General features: G+C 41.0%; 1 protein-coding gene across 8 annotated transcripts in view; it reads left to right on the plus strand.

The window, feature by feature from the left end:
* The window catches only part of RAD9B (RAD9 checkpoint clamp component B), a 35,816-nt gene that overhangs the window by 5,063 nt on the left and 11,031 nt on the right, over positions 1-19,722 (plus strand). For 6 of the 8 annotated variants that reach the window (XM_047697530.1, XM_047697532.1, XM_047697531.1 and 3 more), the window contains 6 exons: positions 1,065-1,179; positions 9,651-9,750; positions 12,987-13,093; positions 17,537-17,643; positions 17,726-17,790; positions 18,336-18,458. In XM_047697530.1, the coding sequence (XP_047553486.1) occupies positions 1,065-1,179; positions 9,651-9,750; positions 12,987-13,093; positions 17,537-17,643; positions 17,726-17,790; positions 18,336-18,458 (617 nt within the window). Of the gene's footprint in view, positions 1-1,064; positions 1,180-9,650; positions 9,751-12,986; positions 13,094-17,536; positions 17,644-17,725; positions 17,791-18,335; positions 18,459-19,722 lie in introns of those variants that run through there. The other 2 variants (XM_047697535.1, XM_047697537.1) reach the window with 2 other exon arrangements.

Raw genomic sequence — 19,722 nt, forward strand, 5'->3', positions numbered from 1 at the left:
AGGTGGCTGGGAGTTTGTGGTAACTGGGTGATGGGCATTAAGGAGGGCACATGATATAATGAGCACTGGGTGTTACATGTAACTAACTGATGACTCATTAAACTCTACCTCTGAAATTCATATTATACTATGTTAATTAATTGAATTTATTTAAAAATTTTTTTGAAAGATTCTATTTATTTATATGACAGAGAGAGATCACAAGTAGGCAGAGAGGCAGGCAGAGAGAGAGGGGGAAGCAGGCTCCCTGCTGAGCAGAGAGCCCGATGCGGAACTCCATCCCAGGACCCTAAGACCATGACCTGAGCCGAAGGCAGACGCTTGACCATCTGAGCCACCCAGCCACCCCTAATTAATTGAATTTAATTTAAAAAAAGAGAGAGAAAAAATACAGTGTTAAAAGAAGGGGAAAATACCTTCTTAACCCAGAAAAGAAATTAATATTGGCTATTCTCTTTTTCTTTTTTTTTTTTTTTAAAGATTTTATTTATTTATTTGACAGACAGAGATCACAAGTAGGCAGAGAGGCAGGCAGAGAGAGGAGGAAGCAGGCTCCATGCTGAGCAGAGAGCCCGATATGGGGCTTGATCCCAGGACCCTGGGATCATGACCTGAGCCGAAAGCAGAGGCTTTAACCCACTGACCCACCCAAGCCGCCCCATAGGCTATTTTATTTTTAAGGTTGACATTACATAGTCACATAGTTCAAAACAGAAATAAAAATTTAAAAATATTTTTTTTTTAAAGATTTTATTTATTTATTTGACAGAGAGAAATCACAAGTAAGCAGAGAGGCAGGCAGAGAGAGAGGAGGAAGCAGGCTCCCTGCTGAGCAGAAAGCCCGATGCGGGGCTCGAACCCAGGACCTGGGATCATGACCTGAGCCGAAGGCAGCGGCTTAACCCACTGAGCCACCCAGGCGCCCCTGAAATTTAAAAATATTTTTTAAAAAAGCACGTAGGCCAAACCTATTCACTTACGAATATACATACTCTTCTTTTGTTAGTTAAACTAACCAAAACTGTATTAAGTATGTGCTGTTCTATGTTGTATTTATGTTACAGTCAATTCTGCCCATCTTTAGATGTCTGAATTCCCTCGAAAGAAATGTAGAGAATTGCAGAATTTTCACCAGATCTGATCAATGCAAAGTCATCATTCAGTTCTTTTGCAGACATGGTAGGTGTCATTAAAGCTAGTTTAAAGCACTGTGTGTTTTTTGTTAGTATTTTTTATGTTTAGAGTATTCAAACTGCAAATTAAGATTTCTCACTGCATTCCTGCTTAGAATCTGGTTTTGTGGTAGAACCGTTGTAAGTACTTGAAAAGTATTATCTTATGTCTCCATAGAAGTATTACGAAGTAATTGGTAATAATTTTTTCCTTTTCCGACTTGTCAGCGGCACAAGCTTTGCCTGCATACAAACCACTTTTTTTTTTAATGTCTACTTTAATTCAAACAATAGGTGTTTCTAAAATTATCTGGCTGCTTGACGATATTCTGTGAGAGTGCCTTGGTGACAGTGTTCTTTGGTAAGAACAGAAAGGAATAATGGCAGCCTGTATTGGAAGTCAGATAGTCAGATAGTCCTGGATCTGGGAGGCAGATAGTCCCGTATCTGGGATCGAAAGAAGTGTGTTAACACCCCCAGGGTCACAGAACTAGTAAGTCGCCGAGCCTGGCTTTGAGTCGAGCCCCACTAATAGGAGCCAAAACCTTTATACATTCTCTCTGTCACACCAAACTGTAAAACACATTTCCTGCCTCATAGCCTTGCCAGGTAGATATTCAAATATTTTACTCACAAGACATTTACATGCTTGAGTATCTTTAGCATGATGGTTAAGAGCATGAATTCTGGAGGGCACAAGGTCTGGGGCAGAATCCTGCCCTGTCCTTTCCTTGCTGCTACTTTGGGCAGATTATTTAACCTCTGCGTGCCTCATTTGCCCCAGATGTAAAATGGGGATCATGTTAGTCTCGGCATTCTTGGGTTTTTGTAAGGATTCAGTGAGTTATAGGAAGTTAGAGTTGTACAGTGTTTAAAAAAATGCCTGGCACATTCTCTAAGTGTTCGCTCTAGTTACAACTTTTATAACTGCTGCTATTTTATTTGAAGTTAGCAAGTAGAATTAAATGCTTTAAAAAAGCCCATTCCTGGAGCGCCTTGCTGGCTCAGTCGTTAAACATCTGCCTTTGGCTTAGGTCATGGTCCCATGGTCCTGGGATTGAGCCCTGCGTTGGGCTCTCTGCTCAGTGAGAAGTTTGCTTCTCTCTCTCCCATTCCCCCTGCTTGTGTTCCCTCTCTCGTTATGTCTCTCTCTGTCAAATAAATAAAATCTTAAAAAAAAAAAAGCTCATGCTTGTGATATTATAAGTCCAAATCTTTTTTTGTATGGAACCGTCTTCTGGAAGGTTATGATAGTGTCACAATTATCTTACATCTGTTACTTTGCCTGACATTTATCTTAATATTTTAAGCTCATATTCTATTATATTCTTCAATTTTTTTCCCTGCAAAATATCAATGATTTAACATGATTTCCCCCCTTCTTTGAATTTTAGTTCACATAATAGCAGAATCACATAAAGAGCATAATTAAAAGCTCAGCAGGCCTTGACATCACAGACTTGGGTGTCGATTCGTCTATATTTCTTTCTTTTCTTTTTTTAAGATTTTATTTATTTGGGGTGCCTGGGTGGCTCAGTCATTCAGCATCTGCCTTTGGCTCAGGTCATGATCCCAGGGTCCTGGGATGGAGCCCCCCATTGGGCTCCCTGTTTGGTAGGGAGCCTGCTTCTCCCTCTACCATTCCCTTGCTTGTGTTCCCTCTCTCACTCTCTCTCTCTCTCTCTGTAAAAACAAAAACAAACAAACAAAAAAACAAAAAAATCCTTAAAAAAATAAAGATTTTATTTATTTATTTGATAGAATACAAACAAGGGAGCAGCAAGGGGAGGGAGAAGCAAGCTCCTGTGGAACAAGGAGCCCGATGTGGGGCTTGATCCCAGGAACCTGGGATCATGACCTGAGCTGAAGATAGTTGCTTGACCGACTGAGCCCCCCAGGTGCCCCTCTTCTATATTTCTTATTTGCTTGTGAAAGTACATAAGCTTTGTCAAAGCAAATTGAACAAACTTTTTAGGATCTCAGAAAGTAAGAGAGTTTTATTTGAGCCCAAGTTAGGACAACTGCTGAGGAAACACACTTTTCACAGGGAAGAAAGTGCTCCAGAGGATGAACAGTTTCTACAGGCTTATGTACATTTTTACATCTTGTAAAAGCTGAGAAGATGACAGATGAGCATGTAGGCAGGCATCACGAGTTTCCTCGTAAAGGAGTGCGGGGTGCAGGAGCATTGATTGAGATGCCACAGGGACAAGATGGTTTTCCTTGAGGTTACTCACTCACAAAGCAGATGGACTTTGCACATGTGGCGGGCAATACATCAGGCTTTTGGTTCGAACAAAGTTTACATACAGTCATGCGAACTTAGGAAGAAATCTAAGATGGCCTCCCTCGTGTATCAGGCCTTTAGAGAGTTTTTCTCTCATGAGTTCTCTGAACTCACATTTTCTTTTCTGGAAATAGGGATAATCTTACCCGCCCTCACCTTCCGGGGTTGTTGTGAACGGGAAGCAGGATTGTCAGTGCGAAGCAGAGCGTGGTGTCTGGCTCGGAGAGAGGACTACGTCATTGGTGTTTGCTGCTGTTACAGTGACCCTCATCGTTTATTTCCAGTTAGATTTTAAACAGCCCATTTTTCAGTTTCTGAAGACTCTCTCAAGTGCCTTGATGATGTCTAATGTCTGATACATATTTGTGATTGGTTGATTTTTAATAGCTTTTGTAGGCAAGCTGTAGGAGTTCGGATGCTTTGAGTTGCAAGTAACAGAAAAAAAAAAAACACAAAGGGGGGCGCCTGGGTGGCTCAGTTGGTTAGGCAACTGCCTTCAGCTCAGGTCATGATTCTGGAGTCCCGGGATCGAGTCCCACATCGGGCTCCCTGCTCAGCAGGGAGTCTGCTTCTCCCACTGACCTCTCTCCTCTCATGCTCTCTCTCAAATAATTAAATAAAATCTTAAAAAAACATGTAAAAAAAAACACACAGAAAACCCAACTCAAACTGACTTTAATAATTAGGAGGAATATCGGCTCGTGTAATGAAAAGTTCGAAATTAGGTCATAGACATGGTTTGACCCAGGCTGCCACAGCTGCTACTGCTTTTCCTCCTTCCTCTCTCTCTCTCCCTCCCTCCCTTCCAAGATTTTATTTATTTACTTGAGAGAGAGAGAGAGAGATCACAAGCAGGCAGAGAGGCAGGCAGAGAAAGAGAGAGAAGCAGACTCCCCACTGAGCAGAGAGCCCGACGCAGGGCTCGATCCCATGACCCCGGGGTCATGACCTGAGCTGAAGGCAGAGGCTTAACCGACTGAGTCATCCATGTGCCTCTTTCCTTTTCTTTTTAAAATTCACTCAGTTCTACTTTCCTCCATGTGATTTACCCTGAGGCCAGTTTCTGTTATAAACTTTCAATGCTAAGGCTTTCTGCAGCAGCAGCCAGTGGGAGTGAGAGCCTTACCTCACGTATCCAGTGAACAAAAGCACTTGGCTTTGCTCTAACTGCACCAACTTATATTAATCCTAGTGGACAGGGCATTCCCATCTCTAAGTGCAGTGTCTGGTCCAGATTTAATTGCAGGGGGGATAAGATTACCCCAATTTGATTTGCACCAATGAGGGCCTATTAGGGATGCTGGAAGTAGAGTTAGTCCCCCCCAAAACTCAGGGTTGCTACGAAATGGGGAAGGGCCAGTTCAGGAGGGAAGGGGACCAGAGGACATGGATGCTGGTATGTAATTGGTGTGGTTATAGTTTCCAAAACTGTATGCACACGGCAGATTATGCTTGTGATTTTGTATCTATAACCTGGTGGGGAAACACGGTTCAAATTTAGTTGAGAAAAATCACCTGGGTAGAGAGAGCTCATAAGCTGCTAGAAATACATGTTTGGGATTTGGGAAGGAATTAAGGACAGTGATGTAAATTTGGCACTCGTTACTGATAGAAAACAATTGAAAAAACACGAGCTACTAAAAAAGACTAACGTCTCTAAATCTGACCACGAAAAGTTTCCAGAACAGTGATTTCTTTAATTATTTAGCATCTGCGAATAGGAGACAACAATTGGTATCATCAAGAACCAAGATGGATCTGAAATATTTATTTTACTAATAATTCCACCAATTCTCCATACTTTTTTGCGCTGGCCCTAGAGTTGGTACAGATGAGTTCCTGAGCTCCTGAAGAACACTCTTGGATATAACGCCACATGCTAACGTGTCCCATGTCCTGTCCTGGCTCAAGGGGACAGCACCCCCGCAGAGGGGTGCTTCTGTAAGAGGAGAAGAGAGCCCTGGGCTACTGAGTGAAAATAAAACTTTGATTTATATGCTTGTGTTAATGAAGTGATGTCAAGAAGGCTGGCCTCCCACTTCAGGGTTTCAAGTTTTTGTCAAAGGGCCTTCTACAGATGCGCTAATGACTCTAAACTCGCTTAACAGTGAACTTAGAGGGATCGGGTCCTATTTGAATAACTTACAAGATTTTTGAAGGATCACTCACCTCCACAATTCTAAACCCTGCAAATGTCACATCTCCAAAATAATGGTTGTTCCTTAGCCGTACCCCTTCAGGTTTGCAAGAGTTCTCTGGACCCATTGAGGGAAGTTTCAAATTGAGCTCATGAAATGGCAAGTAGAATTCTCTCCTAGCATCAGGAGTCCCATGGCCGGGAGCAGATGGCGTGAGACATTACTACTCAGAATGATCCGTGACCTGGCTGCTGGGCCCCAAACTGTTGTTACCGGTCTGTGAGATGATAAGGAGCTTATGCCAGAATTTAAGCCAAACATATGACTAAGCATTTGCTTTAGTTCAGCTGTTGTTGTTTTTATCTTTTTTTCCTTCTTCTTCTTCTTTTTTTCTTTTTGAGAGGGAGGGAGGGAGAAAGAGACAATGAACAAGTGGGTAGGAGGGTCAGAGAGAGAGAGAAAGGTGGGCAGACTCTGTTGAATAGGGACTCCGATGTGGAGCTCGATCCCAGGACCCTGAGATCACAGCCTGAGCCAAAGGCAGATGCTTAACCAACTGAGCCACCCAGGCGCCCCTTTTTTTCTTCTTTTTAAAGTGGCCTCCACTCCCAGCATGGAGCCCAGTGTGGGGCTTGAACTCACAACTTTGACATCAAGATCTGAGCTGAGATCAATTTGGACGCTTAACAGACTGAGCCACCAAGCACCCCAGTTGTTGTTCTTAACAGTGAGATTTTCTCAATGAAAATCATTTCTCATTCTAACGCAAAACTCCTTATCTCATTACAATCCAGTATTTTGCACAGCACAAGATAAAGTTCATAAATGACCCGGGGAGAAAACAGGACTTCTAAATGTTTACCCCACTTGCAGCCTATCAAGGAAAATTGTTATTAAACTAGAAGACTAGAAAAACCGCAGTGAAGAGGTACATGCTTTAAAAAGAGTACAGTGGGGACACCTGGGTGGCTCAGTGGGTTAAAGCCTCTGTCTTCAGCTCAGGTCATGATTCCAGGGTTCTGGGATCGAGCCCCACATTGGGAATCTCTGCTCAGCAGGGAGCCTGCTTCCCCGCCCCCTGCCTGCCTCTCTGCCTATTTGTGATCTCTATCAAATAAATAAATAAAATATTTTTAAAAAAAAGTATAGTGGATGGCTTCTGGGGGGGCTCAGTCGGTTAAGTGTCTGACTCTTGATCTCAGCTCAGGGTCTTGATCTCAGGGTCATGAGTTCAAGCCCCATGTGGGCTCTGTGGCCAGCGTGGAACCTACTTAAAAAAATAAGATAAAATAAAGAGGGTACAGTGGATGTTCTTTGGACCAGAGATTCAAAGGAGAGAAAGGTGGAGAGGGAAGGCATTGTGGTTAGGGGCACCACAACTGGGTGAGTTTCTAGTAGGTGGAAACTCCTGTGAGGAGGGAGCAGGACAGAGCAATGTGAGCAAAGGTATAGGTTGAAAGTGTTTGGCACTTGTCTATAAGGAAAAAGGAGAAGACAGCAAGTGGCAAGAAAAGGAGCATCAGGAATGACAAAGAAATTAGATATTCTCTGCTTGGACATCTTTGACAATGCCAGTATTCACTTCAATGAAATATTTTGAGGTATGTTCTAGAGGTATGATCGTGCTGTATATACCAAGGCTGTGTTTGAAGAATACTGGAGAAACTGGTAACAGTGGTTCTCTCTGTGGAGGATACAGGGGGTGGCAGGAGTCAGGGGCTGGGGGTGACTTACTTTCCACTGTCTGCTCTTTGGTATCTTTTGAAATTTAGACCACAAGCATCTAATATCCGTTGCTCCAAAAGTAGCTTGAAAATAGTTTTTAAAACAGGGTAAGTTGTGCCAACTTTTGAGCTTTATGTCTTCCCAAAATCGAAATCACAGTAATTCCTCACAGTGCCATGCTCTTTGTAGTATATCCAAAAATTTATGGAGGAGTGCAAAGATGTAATAGGTTGGATATGTCATTCCAGTGTTCCAAATTCCTATCCCCACCCTGCAAATCCTCCCCATTTATCCAGGGTAAAAGCCAGAGATCTTACAATGGTCAGTAAGGTCCTACACGGGTTGGAAGCCCTCTGCCTAGCAAGCTTCTTCTGCAGATATCATATTGCTTGCTCCTCCTCCAAGTCTTTACTCAGATGGCTTCGTTTCCATGAGGTCTTCCTTGACCTATTTAAAATTGCTATCTATCGGGGCGCCTGGGTGGTTCAGTTGGTTGAATGACTGCCTTCAGCTCAGGTCATGATCCTGGAGTCCCATGATCGAGTCCCACATCGAGCTCCCTGCTTGGCAGGGAGCCTCCTTCTCCCTTCGACCCTCTCCCTTCTCATGCTCTCTCTCTCTCATTCTCTCTCTCTCTCTCAAATAAATAAAATAAATAGATAAATAAGAAATTTTAAAAAACTTTGCTATCTACCATGACTGGCACCCCCTAATGCCCTTTCTGCTTTGCTTTTTTCCTGTGGCCTTTATTATGACATGACCTATCAATTATTATAATTATTTATTTTCTTATTGTCCGTCTCCCCTCCCTAGAAGGTAAGCTCTGTGAGGATAGAGATTTTTGTCTAATTGGTGCTTTGCTAATCCCTAGCTCTTAAAATTGTTCCCGTGTAGTAGATTACCAAACAAGTGCTCACAAATTATTTGCTGCTCCCCACCCTTCGAAAGCCGGAGTCTGTTCCCCCAGCTGGAATCTTGGCTGGCCATGGGCTTGCTTTATCAATTAAATAGAAGCGATTTTGTGTGAGTTCCAAGCCTAGGCCTTAAGAGGCCTGGCAGCTTCCCCCGTGAAGGCAGGAGCCTTTCCCTCAGCATGAGAACAAGTGCTGCACAGTAGACTTCTGGAGAATTAAGACCATGTGGTGGGAGGCCTCAGCCTTCCCAGCAGTCTCAGCTGTGCCAGTTGTCCCACTGAGGCCCTAGACATGAAAGTGAAGCCATCCAAGATTTCCAGCCACCGCTAAGCCAGCTGAAACCAGAACTACTCAGCTGAATTGTGAGAAATAACAAATATTTGTTATTTCAAGCCACTAAGTTTTGGAGTGGGTTGTTTTCCAGCAAAAGCTAACTAATGCAGCTTTGTGCATAGTAGTTGGTGAGTAAATACTTACAAAATTAATAAATGTTGCCATTATTAATTTTGTGTCAAAAAAAATAATCCAGGAGTACCTGGGTGGCTCAGCTGCTTAGGCGTCCAACTCTTGATTTCAGCTCAGATCATGATCTTGGGGTCGTGGGATTGAGCCTTGGGTTGGGCTCATGCACTGGGCATGGAGCCTGCTTGGGATTCTCTCTCTCTCCCTCTCCTCTTCCTCCCCAAAAGAAAAAAAAAATCCAAGTTAGATGAGAAATATTTCTAGTGAGTCCTTTTGATTCCCACCACAACATTAATATGCTGTAGAAAGTTACAGCCCACTTGGATTTTATTACATGGGCTATATATTCAAACTTAGACTCACATTCTGCCGACCCTTGTTAAAATAGCTTTGTAAAAGTCAGCCTCACCGAGCTACAGGTTCCTTTTCTGAGACTAAGTGCCTACCCCATAGGGATATTGTGATGACCATAGGTAATGTGTGTAGAATGCATACTACGGTTGCTGGCACGTAGAGCCTTAGCTGCTATGACTATGCACTCTTCCCCTCATCCTCCCCTCTGAGGAAAAGAATTCACAGATCAGATGTTCGTTCATCATTACCAGAAATCCAGATATAGCAGATCTGGATGAAAGGTAGTGAAAGAGAATGATAGCTACATGAACTGTAGTGGGCAATCACTATTTTACATACAGTTTAAGAAATAACCGTATTTCAGAAGAACTTGGGAGCTCTACTGCCCGATTGGTCCAGGGATATGGCATGTTGCATGGTGTCCACTAGGGGGCGATAAACACATTTCATAAAATAGTGCTCCTTCAAGCTAAAGGCACCTGCCAGACAGGAAATGTTTCTTTAATTTTATTATTTTAACGTGGCTGTGAAACTTAGACTTTTTAAATAGTTCACATCTCACTTAAAATGATTAACGGATTGCTTTATTCTTTTTAAGGTATTAGAAGAACTCATAATGTGTGTTTTCAGGAAAGTCAGCCCTTGCAAGTTATTTTTGAAAAGAATATGTGTTCTAATACACTAGTTATTCAACCAAGGTAATGAATTTTCTGGTGTTTCTTCTTCTTTTTTTGAGTATAATGTGGGAGCAGAGTAAATAATTAATGCATTTAATTAAAATTTGAAGTCAGTTACATTTTTTTTTAAAGTTAACATTAAAAAAAAAAAGCTAACATTTGACTTGGAAAAATCTCCCTACAAGGTCAAGAGGAAACCCCGAGAAAGATAATAGTAGATAATGTAATTGATCAGTGGTAGCAATATGATTTAGTAGCAAGAAGGTTCTAAAAATATCCCATTAGTGGCTTTCTACATTAAGTGATGCCAAGAGAAAAATATATTACCTAATAATACTTTGCATTTATATATTGCCTTCTGTCTGAGTCATAAAACACACAACGCAAGGAAACATTAACATTTTTTATGTAAACTGATTTTATCCCAAGTGTTTGCATTTTTTCTTTAGAGAGTGAGTTAGGTACATTTGTCAGTAAAAGTGCACCCAATTATTTAGTTAAGCTGTAGCATTAAACATTAATTACTTTGTGAACCAAAGATATTTTATCCTTATTGTGTTTTAAGTTACATAAGCCATACATGCTCCTTGTAATACATCTAGAGGTTATAGAGGGTTGTAAAGATAAAAAATGAAAAGTTTTTCTCCTCTACCTGTCTTTCTCTATCCCACTTGGCAGAGGTAACATCAATCAGCAATTTGGTGTATATCCTTGTGGATCTTCTTCCATATATAGCCAATTTCTCTGGAACTCACCCTCTCCTATAGCTATGGGTAGCTTTCTTTCTCTCTCTTCCTTCTTCTCCCCTCTCATATTTATATTATTTATGAGACGCATACTTGTCATTTTTTCACAGAAAATGTTCTACTATTATTTGGCAACTTGCTTTTTTAAGTTTCTGTGTCAGTTCACTTAAATCAATCTTATAGTTTTTAATGGTTGCATAATTTTTCATTGTATGAACCATAATTTAGTTACCCATTATCCTATTAGTGAAAAAGTAGGTTGTTTCCAGCTTTTTGCCACACACAAAAAGTGTATTAGTTGCCTATTTTTGTGGAAAAATTTCCCCCAAACTCAGAGCTTTAAGAAACCAGACATTGATTACTTCATGGTTATATGTATGGCTTAACTGGGTATATCTGGCTCAAGGTGTCTCGTGAAGTTGAAGTCAAGCTGTCAGCCAGGCCTGTGGTCTCATCTGAAGGCTGGACTTGGTGGGGGGATTTGCTCCCACACTCACTGACATGGCTGTAGAAAGGTCTCAGAAGATTAACTTCCAAGCTCACTAGTCAGGTTGGTGGTAGGCCTCAGTTCCTCACCACACAGGCCTCTCTGTGTACTATCTGATTATCATCACAAAATGGCCACTGGATCAAAAGAGAGTTGACTGAGATGACTGATTGAGAGAGAGAATTCACAAATGGAAGCCAAAGTCTTTTTATTTATTTTTAAAGATTTTATTTATTTATTTGACAGAGAGAGAAATCACAAGTAGGCAGACAGGAGGCAGGCAGAGAGGGGGGCGGGGAGCAGGCTCCCTGCTGAGCAGAGAGGCCAATGTGGGGCTCGATCCCAGGACCCTGAGATCATGACCTGAGCCGAAGGCAGAGGCTTAACCCACTGAGCCACACAGGTGCCCCTAAGCCAAAGTCTTTTTATAACCTAATCTCGGAACTGACCTATCATCACTTCTGCCATTTTCACTGTTAGAAGTGACTTGGTAAATTAAGCCCACACTCAGGGGCAGAGGATTGTAGGAAGGCATGAGTACCAGGAGGTGGGGATCACTATGGGGTCACCTTATAGGCTTAACACAGAGTCCTAGAAATGAAATCACTGGGTCAAAGACTTACCAAATTTTCAATTTGCATACATACTGACTACCAAATTACTATCTTAAATGTGCCCATTTACATTCCCACCAGAAGTGTAGGGGAGTCCTTTCAAGTAACATACATGATCAGTCTTTAAAATTTCCGTTAACTTGATAGGTAGAAAATTGAATTATTAGATGTCCATTTTGTTGTGTTGATTCCTTGGGAGCTTGAACATCTTTTCATATATTTATTAGTGATTGTATTTTTCTTCCTTTTTGAATTGTACATTTATGTTGTAATTTTTTTGTATCAGGTTATTTGGTATCTTATAAAACACCACCTCCGTAACACTGGAAAAGCTCCTAGATGAATCTGGTAGGTGTTCCTGACATTTTGGCCTCAAGAAACACTACTGAGCTAATGTCTAGCATCAGGTTAACGTCAATATTACGTACATTCTAAGAATCTCATTTTTATCTGACAACACTTCGATTTCATAAGTAGCCCAGATCTTGTAATAAAGATAAGCTAATTAAAAATGGGCATGGGGCGCCTGTGTGGCTCAATTGTTGGGCATCTGCCTTTGGCTTGGGTTGTGATCTCAGGGTCCTGGGATCAAGACCCGCATCTGGCTCTGCACTCAGCGGGGAGCCTGCTTCTCGCTCTCCCACTCCCTTGTGTTCCCTTTCTCGCTGTGTCTCTCTCTGTCAAATAAATAAAAATAAAATCTTTTAAAAAACGGGCAAAGGATTTGAATGGATCATTTGCCAAAGAAGATATACAAATGGTTGAAAAGCACGTGAAAATGCGCTCAACTTATTTAGTAGTTAGGGAAATACAAGTTAAAAAAACTTTAAATCTGTGAAGTACAGTATGTGAATTCTTTATCAATACAACTATTTTGAAAAAGGGAGTCCAGGATAAAAGGGCATTCGGGAGGTCAAGACAACCTTGAAAGTAATAGGTAATAATCTAGGGCAAGTGACAAATGGAAAGAAAATATAAGTAGCAGGCTGCTCATAAACCTCTACCCCTCACCCGCGCCTCCAGCTTGGTTCCACCTGGTTCTCTCTGAACAGCAATGTTTTCTAGTACCTCCCTCAGGAGTGTGATTGCAGGCCATTACAAATATTTATGGGGTATATAAAACCATAGAATTGAAGACATTGCTTCCAGTGTCTGGTTTATTCCATAGCTTTCACATGTCTTACTAAGAATATATTTTGCTATTCTCTTGGCCTTCAAATGAATTTTAAAATATGCTAAAAATATTGCAGCTCACATAGAAAAAAGAAGATAGGTTTTTTGGGGGGTAAATTTTTAAAAAATCTCGGCTGATTAACCTTGTTTATTTCCAGATTAAAGATCCAAGTCCCAATTAATAAGGTTCTTTCTTCTTGTTTTTCAAGCAACATAATACTTTCATTACGTTTGTAGAGTGCTCGCTGAGGCCGTTGTTCTTTTTACATCAAGTCAAGAAGAAGTTACTCTTGCTGTTACCCCACTCAGTGTTTGCCTTAAGAGTTCCAGTGACGAACCAATGGGTAAGGACTACATCTGTTGTGGCTCTTGAATAGCATGTCACTCCCCGGGTTTCTTGATGACTGACCATACAGGGAACATTGGTGGCATAACATTTATTCTTGTCTAAAGAGCAGTAAAGGGGTGTCTGGGTGGCTCAGTGGGTTAAGCCTCTGCTTTCGGCTCAGGTCATGATCCTCAGGTCCTGGGATCGTGCCCCACATTGGGCTCTCTGCTCAGTGGGGAGCCTGCTTCCCCCTCTCTCTGCCTGCCTCTCTGTCTGCTTGTGATCTCTCTCTCTCTGTGTAAAATAAATAAGTAAAATCTTTAAAAAAAATAAAGAGCAGTAAGATGTAGAAAGATCGTTAAAATTTCTAAGAGGTCCAGGAAATGGAATATAATCAATAATTAAAATATTTAGCTTTGAAATTCAGGTTATTTTAAAATTAGGAGAATCGTTACTGAGAAAAGTATATTTTCAGTTAAGATTTTTAAGGTCTGGTTTTCATCTTTTTAAGTTTATGTATTTGTATTTTAATAATCTCTACACCGACATGGGGCTTGAACTCATGACCCCAAGATCAAGAGTTGCATGCTCTTCCAACTGAGCCAGGCAGACACCCGTTTTTCATCTTTTATCACCCTTTGTTTTTATCATAAAGAAAAATTAAGAGGCCAGCAATCCAATTGGGATTATCTTTAATTACATAAGAAAAAGTAGCTTTGAACTAGAGATGTAAGATATTCCAGATGGCAAATACACATGGCAGAAAATCCGAATACTTCTTAAGTCAGCTCTTCCAAGAGTTACCTAGATTGAGTGGAGATAAGACATGATTAAATTTTTTAACTTTTTAAAAGGAGCTTTATTTTGAGAGAGAAGGAGAGAGTGAGCAGGGGGATGGGCAGAAGGAGATGGGGAGAGAGAGAATTTCAGGCAGACTCCCGACTGACTGGGGAGTCTGATGCAGGGCTCGATCCCAGGACCCCAAGATCATGACCCAAACCAAAATCAAGAGTTGACTTTTCAACCAACTGAACCGTCCGGGTGTCCCTCCATGTTTTGTTTGTTCTTTTCTAAATGGTTTCCATTTATGAATTCATGTGATCTTTGTAACAACTCTGCGATTTAGGTACTATTATTATGACCAGTTTCTGTGTGAGGCACGAAGAGACTCAGTGACTTGTCTGGTGTCACACACTAAGTGTGGATTATCTGAACATAGGCTCCAAGGCACAGGCTCATTACCACTGTGCCGTTATTGCTTCTTTCTGGTCTTATCTAACATTGTATTTTAACACTGAGAAGTGCATGATCTAGAAAATATATACATGGCTAGTGAAAGGGTCTGTTTTGTGTTCCATAATGCCATCTCTGAATAAAGATGGCCATTTAGTAACCAGAAGACATTGTCCCTTGTGAGCAGCTTTTTTTTTTTTTTTTTTTTTTAGATTTTATTTATTTGACAGAGATCACAAGTAGGCAGAAAGGCAGGCAGAGAGAGAAAGGGGAAAGCAGGGTCCCTGCCTAACAGAGAGGCCGATGCAGGGCTTGATCCCAGGACCCTGAGATCATGACCTGAGCTGAAGGCAGAGGCTTAACCCACTGAGCCACCCAGGCGCCCCTGTGAGCAGCTTTCTAATGAGTAGTTATAGTTATGGTTGACTGGGGACCCAATGTTTATTTTTGAAACTCCTCTATGACAGTACACTAGAAGTGACATGAGCCTCCTTGTTTGATAGGAATGATTTCTGGGGTAGTGTTTGGTCCTTAAAAAATATATACTGCTTATCTTTTTTTTATTTGACACAGAGAGAGAGATCACAAGTAGGCAGAGAGGCAGGCAGAGAGAGAGAGAGATGGAAGCAGGCTCCCTGCTGAGCAGAGAGCCCAATGTGGGGCTCGATCTCAGGACCCTGAGATCATGACCTGAGCTGAAGGCAGAGGCTTTAACCCACTGAGCCACCCAGGCGCCCCTATACTGTTTATCCTTTGTTCTTATACTTACATTAATCCATGTTCATTGAAGAAAATAAAGACACAAAATAAGCACTAATTTTAAAAAAAGTCTCCTGAAATCCCACTATCCAGAGGTAAGGTCTTTTAATAGTTTGGGACATCTTCTGTACTTCAGATCTAGTACCAGAAGATTGGTAGAGTAAAGATAATGAAATACTATGAAGCTATTAAAAGTAATTCAGTTTTAAAAATGGGCAGATTGGGATGCCTCGGTGGTGCAGTCGGTTAGCATCTAACTCTTGATTTCGGCTCAGGTTGTAATCTCAAGGTCATGGGATTGAGACCATGTCAGGCACTCAGGGCGGAGTCTGCTTAAGATTCTCTTTCCCTCTGATCCTGCCTCCAGCTCTTTTCTCTCTCTCTCTCTCTCTCTCTCTCTCAAATCAATCAATCAATAAATTTTTTAAAATGGGCAGAGTACTTGAATATTCATTTTTCCAAAGAATGTATACAGATGGGCACAGATGCATGAAAAGATGCTCAACATCATTCAGCAGCAGGGAAATGCAAATCAAAACCACAAGGAAGATGTGAGGGCAATGTGGCTGAAACATCAGTCATCCCATAGACCACCAGGATTGATTCAGCTGATCTGGCTGCTAGGCGGGTGTCCCCCAGTGAGGGGGAACCTCACCACTTCATGTGTGTCCCTCCCAAAGCTGTGCCCTCAGAGGACAACCTTCCCAATAGGGGAGGACTGTTCTTTGGTCAAGGGTATATGAATAGCTGTGCTTTCCTGCTAGGTCTTCAAGCAAACTCTCAAGGTCCATTTGCAGGAGATTGTAGGGTAGCCAAGCATCCAAGAATCCAGACATATCCAAGTGAGGTGCTGCATGTGGTAGTCTGCCTTTCTTTAAAGAGAAAAAAAAAACCCACAACAAGATATCATCTTATACCTGTCAGAATGGCTAAGGTCAAAAACGCAAGAAATAATGAGTGTTGGCGAGAATGTGGAGAAAAAGGAACCCTTGTGTACTATTGAAGGGAATGTAAATTGGTGTAGCCACTATGGAAAACAGTATAGAGGTTCCTCAAAAAATTAAAAATAGAAATATCATATGATCCAATAATTCCACTACTGCGTGTTTACCCAGAGAAAATGAAAACACTGATTTGAAAAGATATATGCACCCCTGTGTTCACTACAGTATCATTTACAATAGACAGGATATGGAAGCAACCCAAACCCATCATAGACAAATGGATAAAGAAGATGTGGTATATATATAATGTAATATTACTCAGTCATAAAAAAGAATGAAACCTTGCCATTTGCAACAACATGGATGGACCTAAAGGACATAATGCTAGGGGCACCTGGGTGGCTCAGTTCGTCTGACTTTGGCTCAGGTCATGATCTCAGGATCCTGGGATAGAGCCTGCATCAGTCTCCCCCTGCTCAAGGGGGAGTCAGCTTGTCTTTCTCCCTCTGCCCACCCCCGCTCGTTTGCACATGCCCTCTCTTTCTCTCTCAAATAAATAAATAAAATCTTTTTTAAAAAGAATATAATGCTAAATGCAATAAGTCAATCAGAAAAAGACAGACACCTTATGATTTCACTCATATGTGGAATTTAAGAAACAAAACAAATGAACAAAGAAAAAGACAAGCATTCTCTTAAATACAGAGAACAAACTAGTGGTTGTCAGAGGGGGGATGGATGAAATAGATAAAGGGGATTAAGAGCAATTTATCTTGATGAATACTGAGAAATATAAAGAGTTGTTGAGTTTTTATATTAAATACCTGAAACCAATATAACACTGTATGTGAACTACACTTCAATCAGAAAAGAAAGAAAATGAGAAAAAGGAAGAAAAGTTAGAGTGTGTGTGTGTGTGTGTGTTTCTGAGTGTGTATACCAGACATTTTTATAGTGAAAAACTCCAAATAATTTATTCTTATCTCTTATGTTTCCGTGGGTTGATGGGGCTCAGCTAGACAGATTGTACTTGGAGTCTCATACAATTGCAGTTAGATAGTGGCTGGGTCTGGAATCATCTGAATCCATCCATGGCACACTGACATGGCTGATAATTGATGCTGGGAGCACAGCTGGGCTGTTAGCTGGAGTGACTGCACACATATGGCTTCTTCATTAACCTGGCCTTCCTATAGCATGAACTCGGCCTGGTGGCCAAGTTCTAAGGGTGAGTGTTATAGGATAGAGGAAGTGGATGGAGGGTAGAGGAAGTGGAAGTTGCCAGTCTCTTAAGGCCTGGGCTCAGAAACCAGTCCCAGGTCATTTATAGCACCATATCTTAGCAGTCAAAGAACCCAACTACCCAAATTTAAGGGGAGGGGACACAGACAAAGACCCCATTTCTCAGGGAAGGAGTGTCAAATTTTTTTTAATCTACCACTTACAGTTATATTTTCATATAAAAATTTAACAAGTACCCCTGGAACTAATTCTATTCCTTCTTTTCCTAAAATGTGGAACAGATTTGACCAATTCTGTGTACAGTGAAATGTTTGTTGGCCCGGAAGAGTTTGACTTCTTTCAAATTGGAGTTGATACTGAAATAACATTCTGCTTCAAAGAATTGAAGGTAAACAAAAATTTGTGTCACACTTTCGCTGGTAGTTTTTTAAATGAAGATTCCAACTATTTTTCTTCTTTTTCTCTTTCAGGGAATGCTGACATTTTCAGAAGCTACACATGCTCCTATAGCCATTCATTTTGATTTTCCTGGGAAGTAAGTCCTTGGGAACTTTTCTGAGTTCCTTCCTTCCTCCCTTCCTTCCTTTTGTTGTATATCAATAATAAAACCCTTTGGATCACTTTGAAATTAATTCATACCTCAAGAATTCCTTAACTTTACTAGCAACACTTACCAAATGGAAATTTTGAAGGATGCCACACGTGACATTTTTAAATTGGTAATTGAGAAAGATACATTCTGCAGAGTGAAAACATTTATAAAATTTGACATGGTGCTAAGTTAATTGCCTAATTAGAAAATTAAACATGACTTAAACGAGTCTAATTTTTATGAAACTATGATATTTCATTTCAGAACTAAAATTTCAGAGATTGGGTTAGGATAGATGCACTTTTTGAAATTGGATCTGATGATGTCTAAGGACCTTTTCAGCTCTTAGGACTATGTTACTTTGTGAAAAGACAAATAGGACTTTGACTTTTACTGTCTCTTTTTACTCCTGAAGTGTCATTTTCTAATTTTCCTAATGTCCCTCAGAAAACGTGTATGATGCTTGCTCTTACTTTGCCTGTTTTTAGACCTATGGCTTTAAGTATCGATGATATGTTATTGGAAGCTAACTTTATTTTGGCTACATTAGCTGATGAGCCAAGTAGAGCATCTTCTCCGCAATCACTGTGTCTTTCACAAAAACAAAAAAGGTAAGGCCAATATTTTAACATCTTTATTAGAGAAAGCCACTGCAATCCTATTCTGAAAGAGTTCATTGGCGTTCATATGGGAAACAATGGAGGAGTAAAACATGAGAAGATCAGAAATAGTGACTGAGTCAGGAAGAGCTGCAGTAGGACCTAACTAGCATAGGAATATCACCAGTCACACACTAGACATTTGCTTTTTCTCTTCTGATCAGAATTTGACGGGACTGTCTGGTTTATCTTTGTTATTACCCAAACCTCATTTCCAGTTTTGGCAGTCGTTTTTTAGGAGGGATACAGTGTTAAGCTTCACGGGTAAGTTTCTATTCACTGCCTAGAACTCTTTCTCGGACAAGGGGACAGCCTTTGTTTTTCCTTCTTTTGTCTCGATAACTTCTTTTTTAATAATTTTTTTTTAAAGACTTTATCCATTTACCTGACAGACAGAGATCACAAGTAGGCAGAGAGGCAGGCAGAGAGAGAGAGAGAGGAGGAAGCAGGCTCCCTGCAGAGCAGAGAGCCCGATGCGGAGCTCGATCCCAGGACCTCAGGATCATGACCTGAGCCGAAGGCAGAGGCTTTAACCCACTGAGCCACCCAGGCGCCCCTTAAATAATTTTTTAAAAGATTTTACTTATTTATTTGACAGACAGAGATCACAAGTAGACAGAGAGAGAGGAGGAAGCAGGCTCCCTGCTGAGATGGAGCAGCCTGACTTATGGGCTGTCAGTACAAGAAATATGTGCTAATATGTGCAGGGAGCCTGATGCAGGGCTTGATCCCAGGACTCAGGGATCATGACCTGAACTGAAGGCAGAGGCTTTAACCCACTGAGCCACCCAGGCACCACCCCCCTCCTTTTTTTTCTTTTGGTGCAGGGTGCTTCCCTGTAAAAGTACCTTAAAGGTACTATGGGAAATTTGGAAGACAGAGGAAAGTACAAAGGAGATAAATTGCACCACCTGGAGATAGCCACAGTTAACATTTGGCTCACTGTTTTTTCTTTCAGACTTTTTATTTTGCATAAGGTTTTAAGAAAAGATCAGGATCATATAGGATATGTAGTTTTCTATCCTGTTTGTCTCTCACAAAATATATTGTGAACATGTCCCATTATCACTGATTATGACTTAGAAACATGATTTTTAACAACTGTATAGAATTTTATCGTATAGATGTATAATGATTTGACTTTTTTTCCTAACCCAGGCCCTGTTACTATATCACAGGTTTGTCACATGCACACTGGGTTGCTTTACTGAAAAAT

Source organism: Lutra lutra, chromosome 12 (genome assembly GCF_902655055.1).
Source record: "Lutra lutra chromosome 12, mLutLut1.2, whole genome shotgun sequence".
In the NCBI taxonomy this organism is placed as follows: domain Eukaryota; kingdom Metazoa; phylum Chordata; class Mammalia; order Carnivora; family Mustelidae; genus Lutra; species Lutra lutra.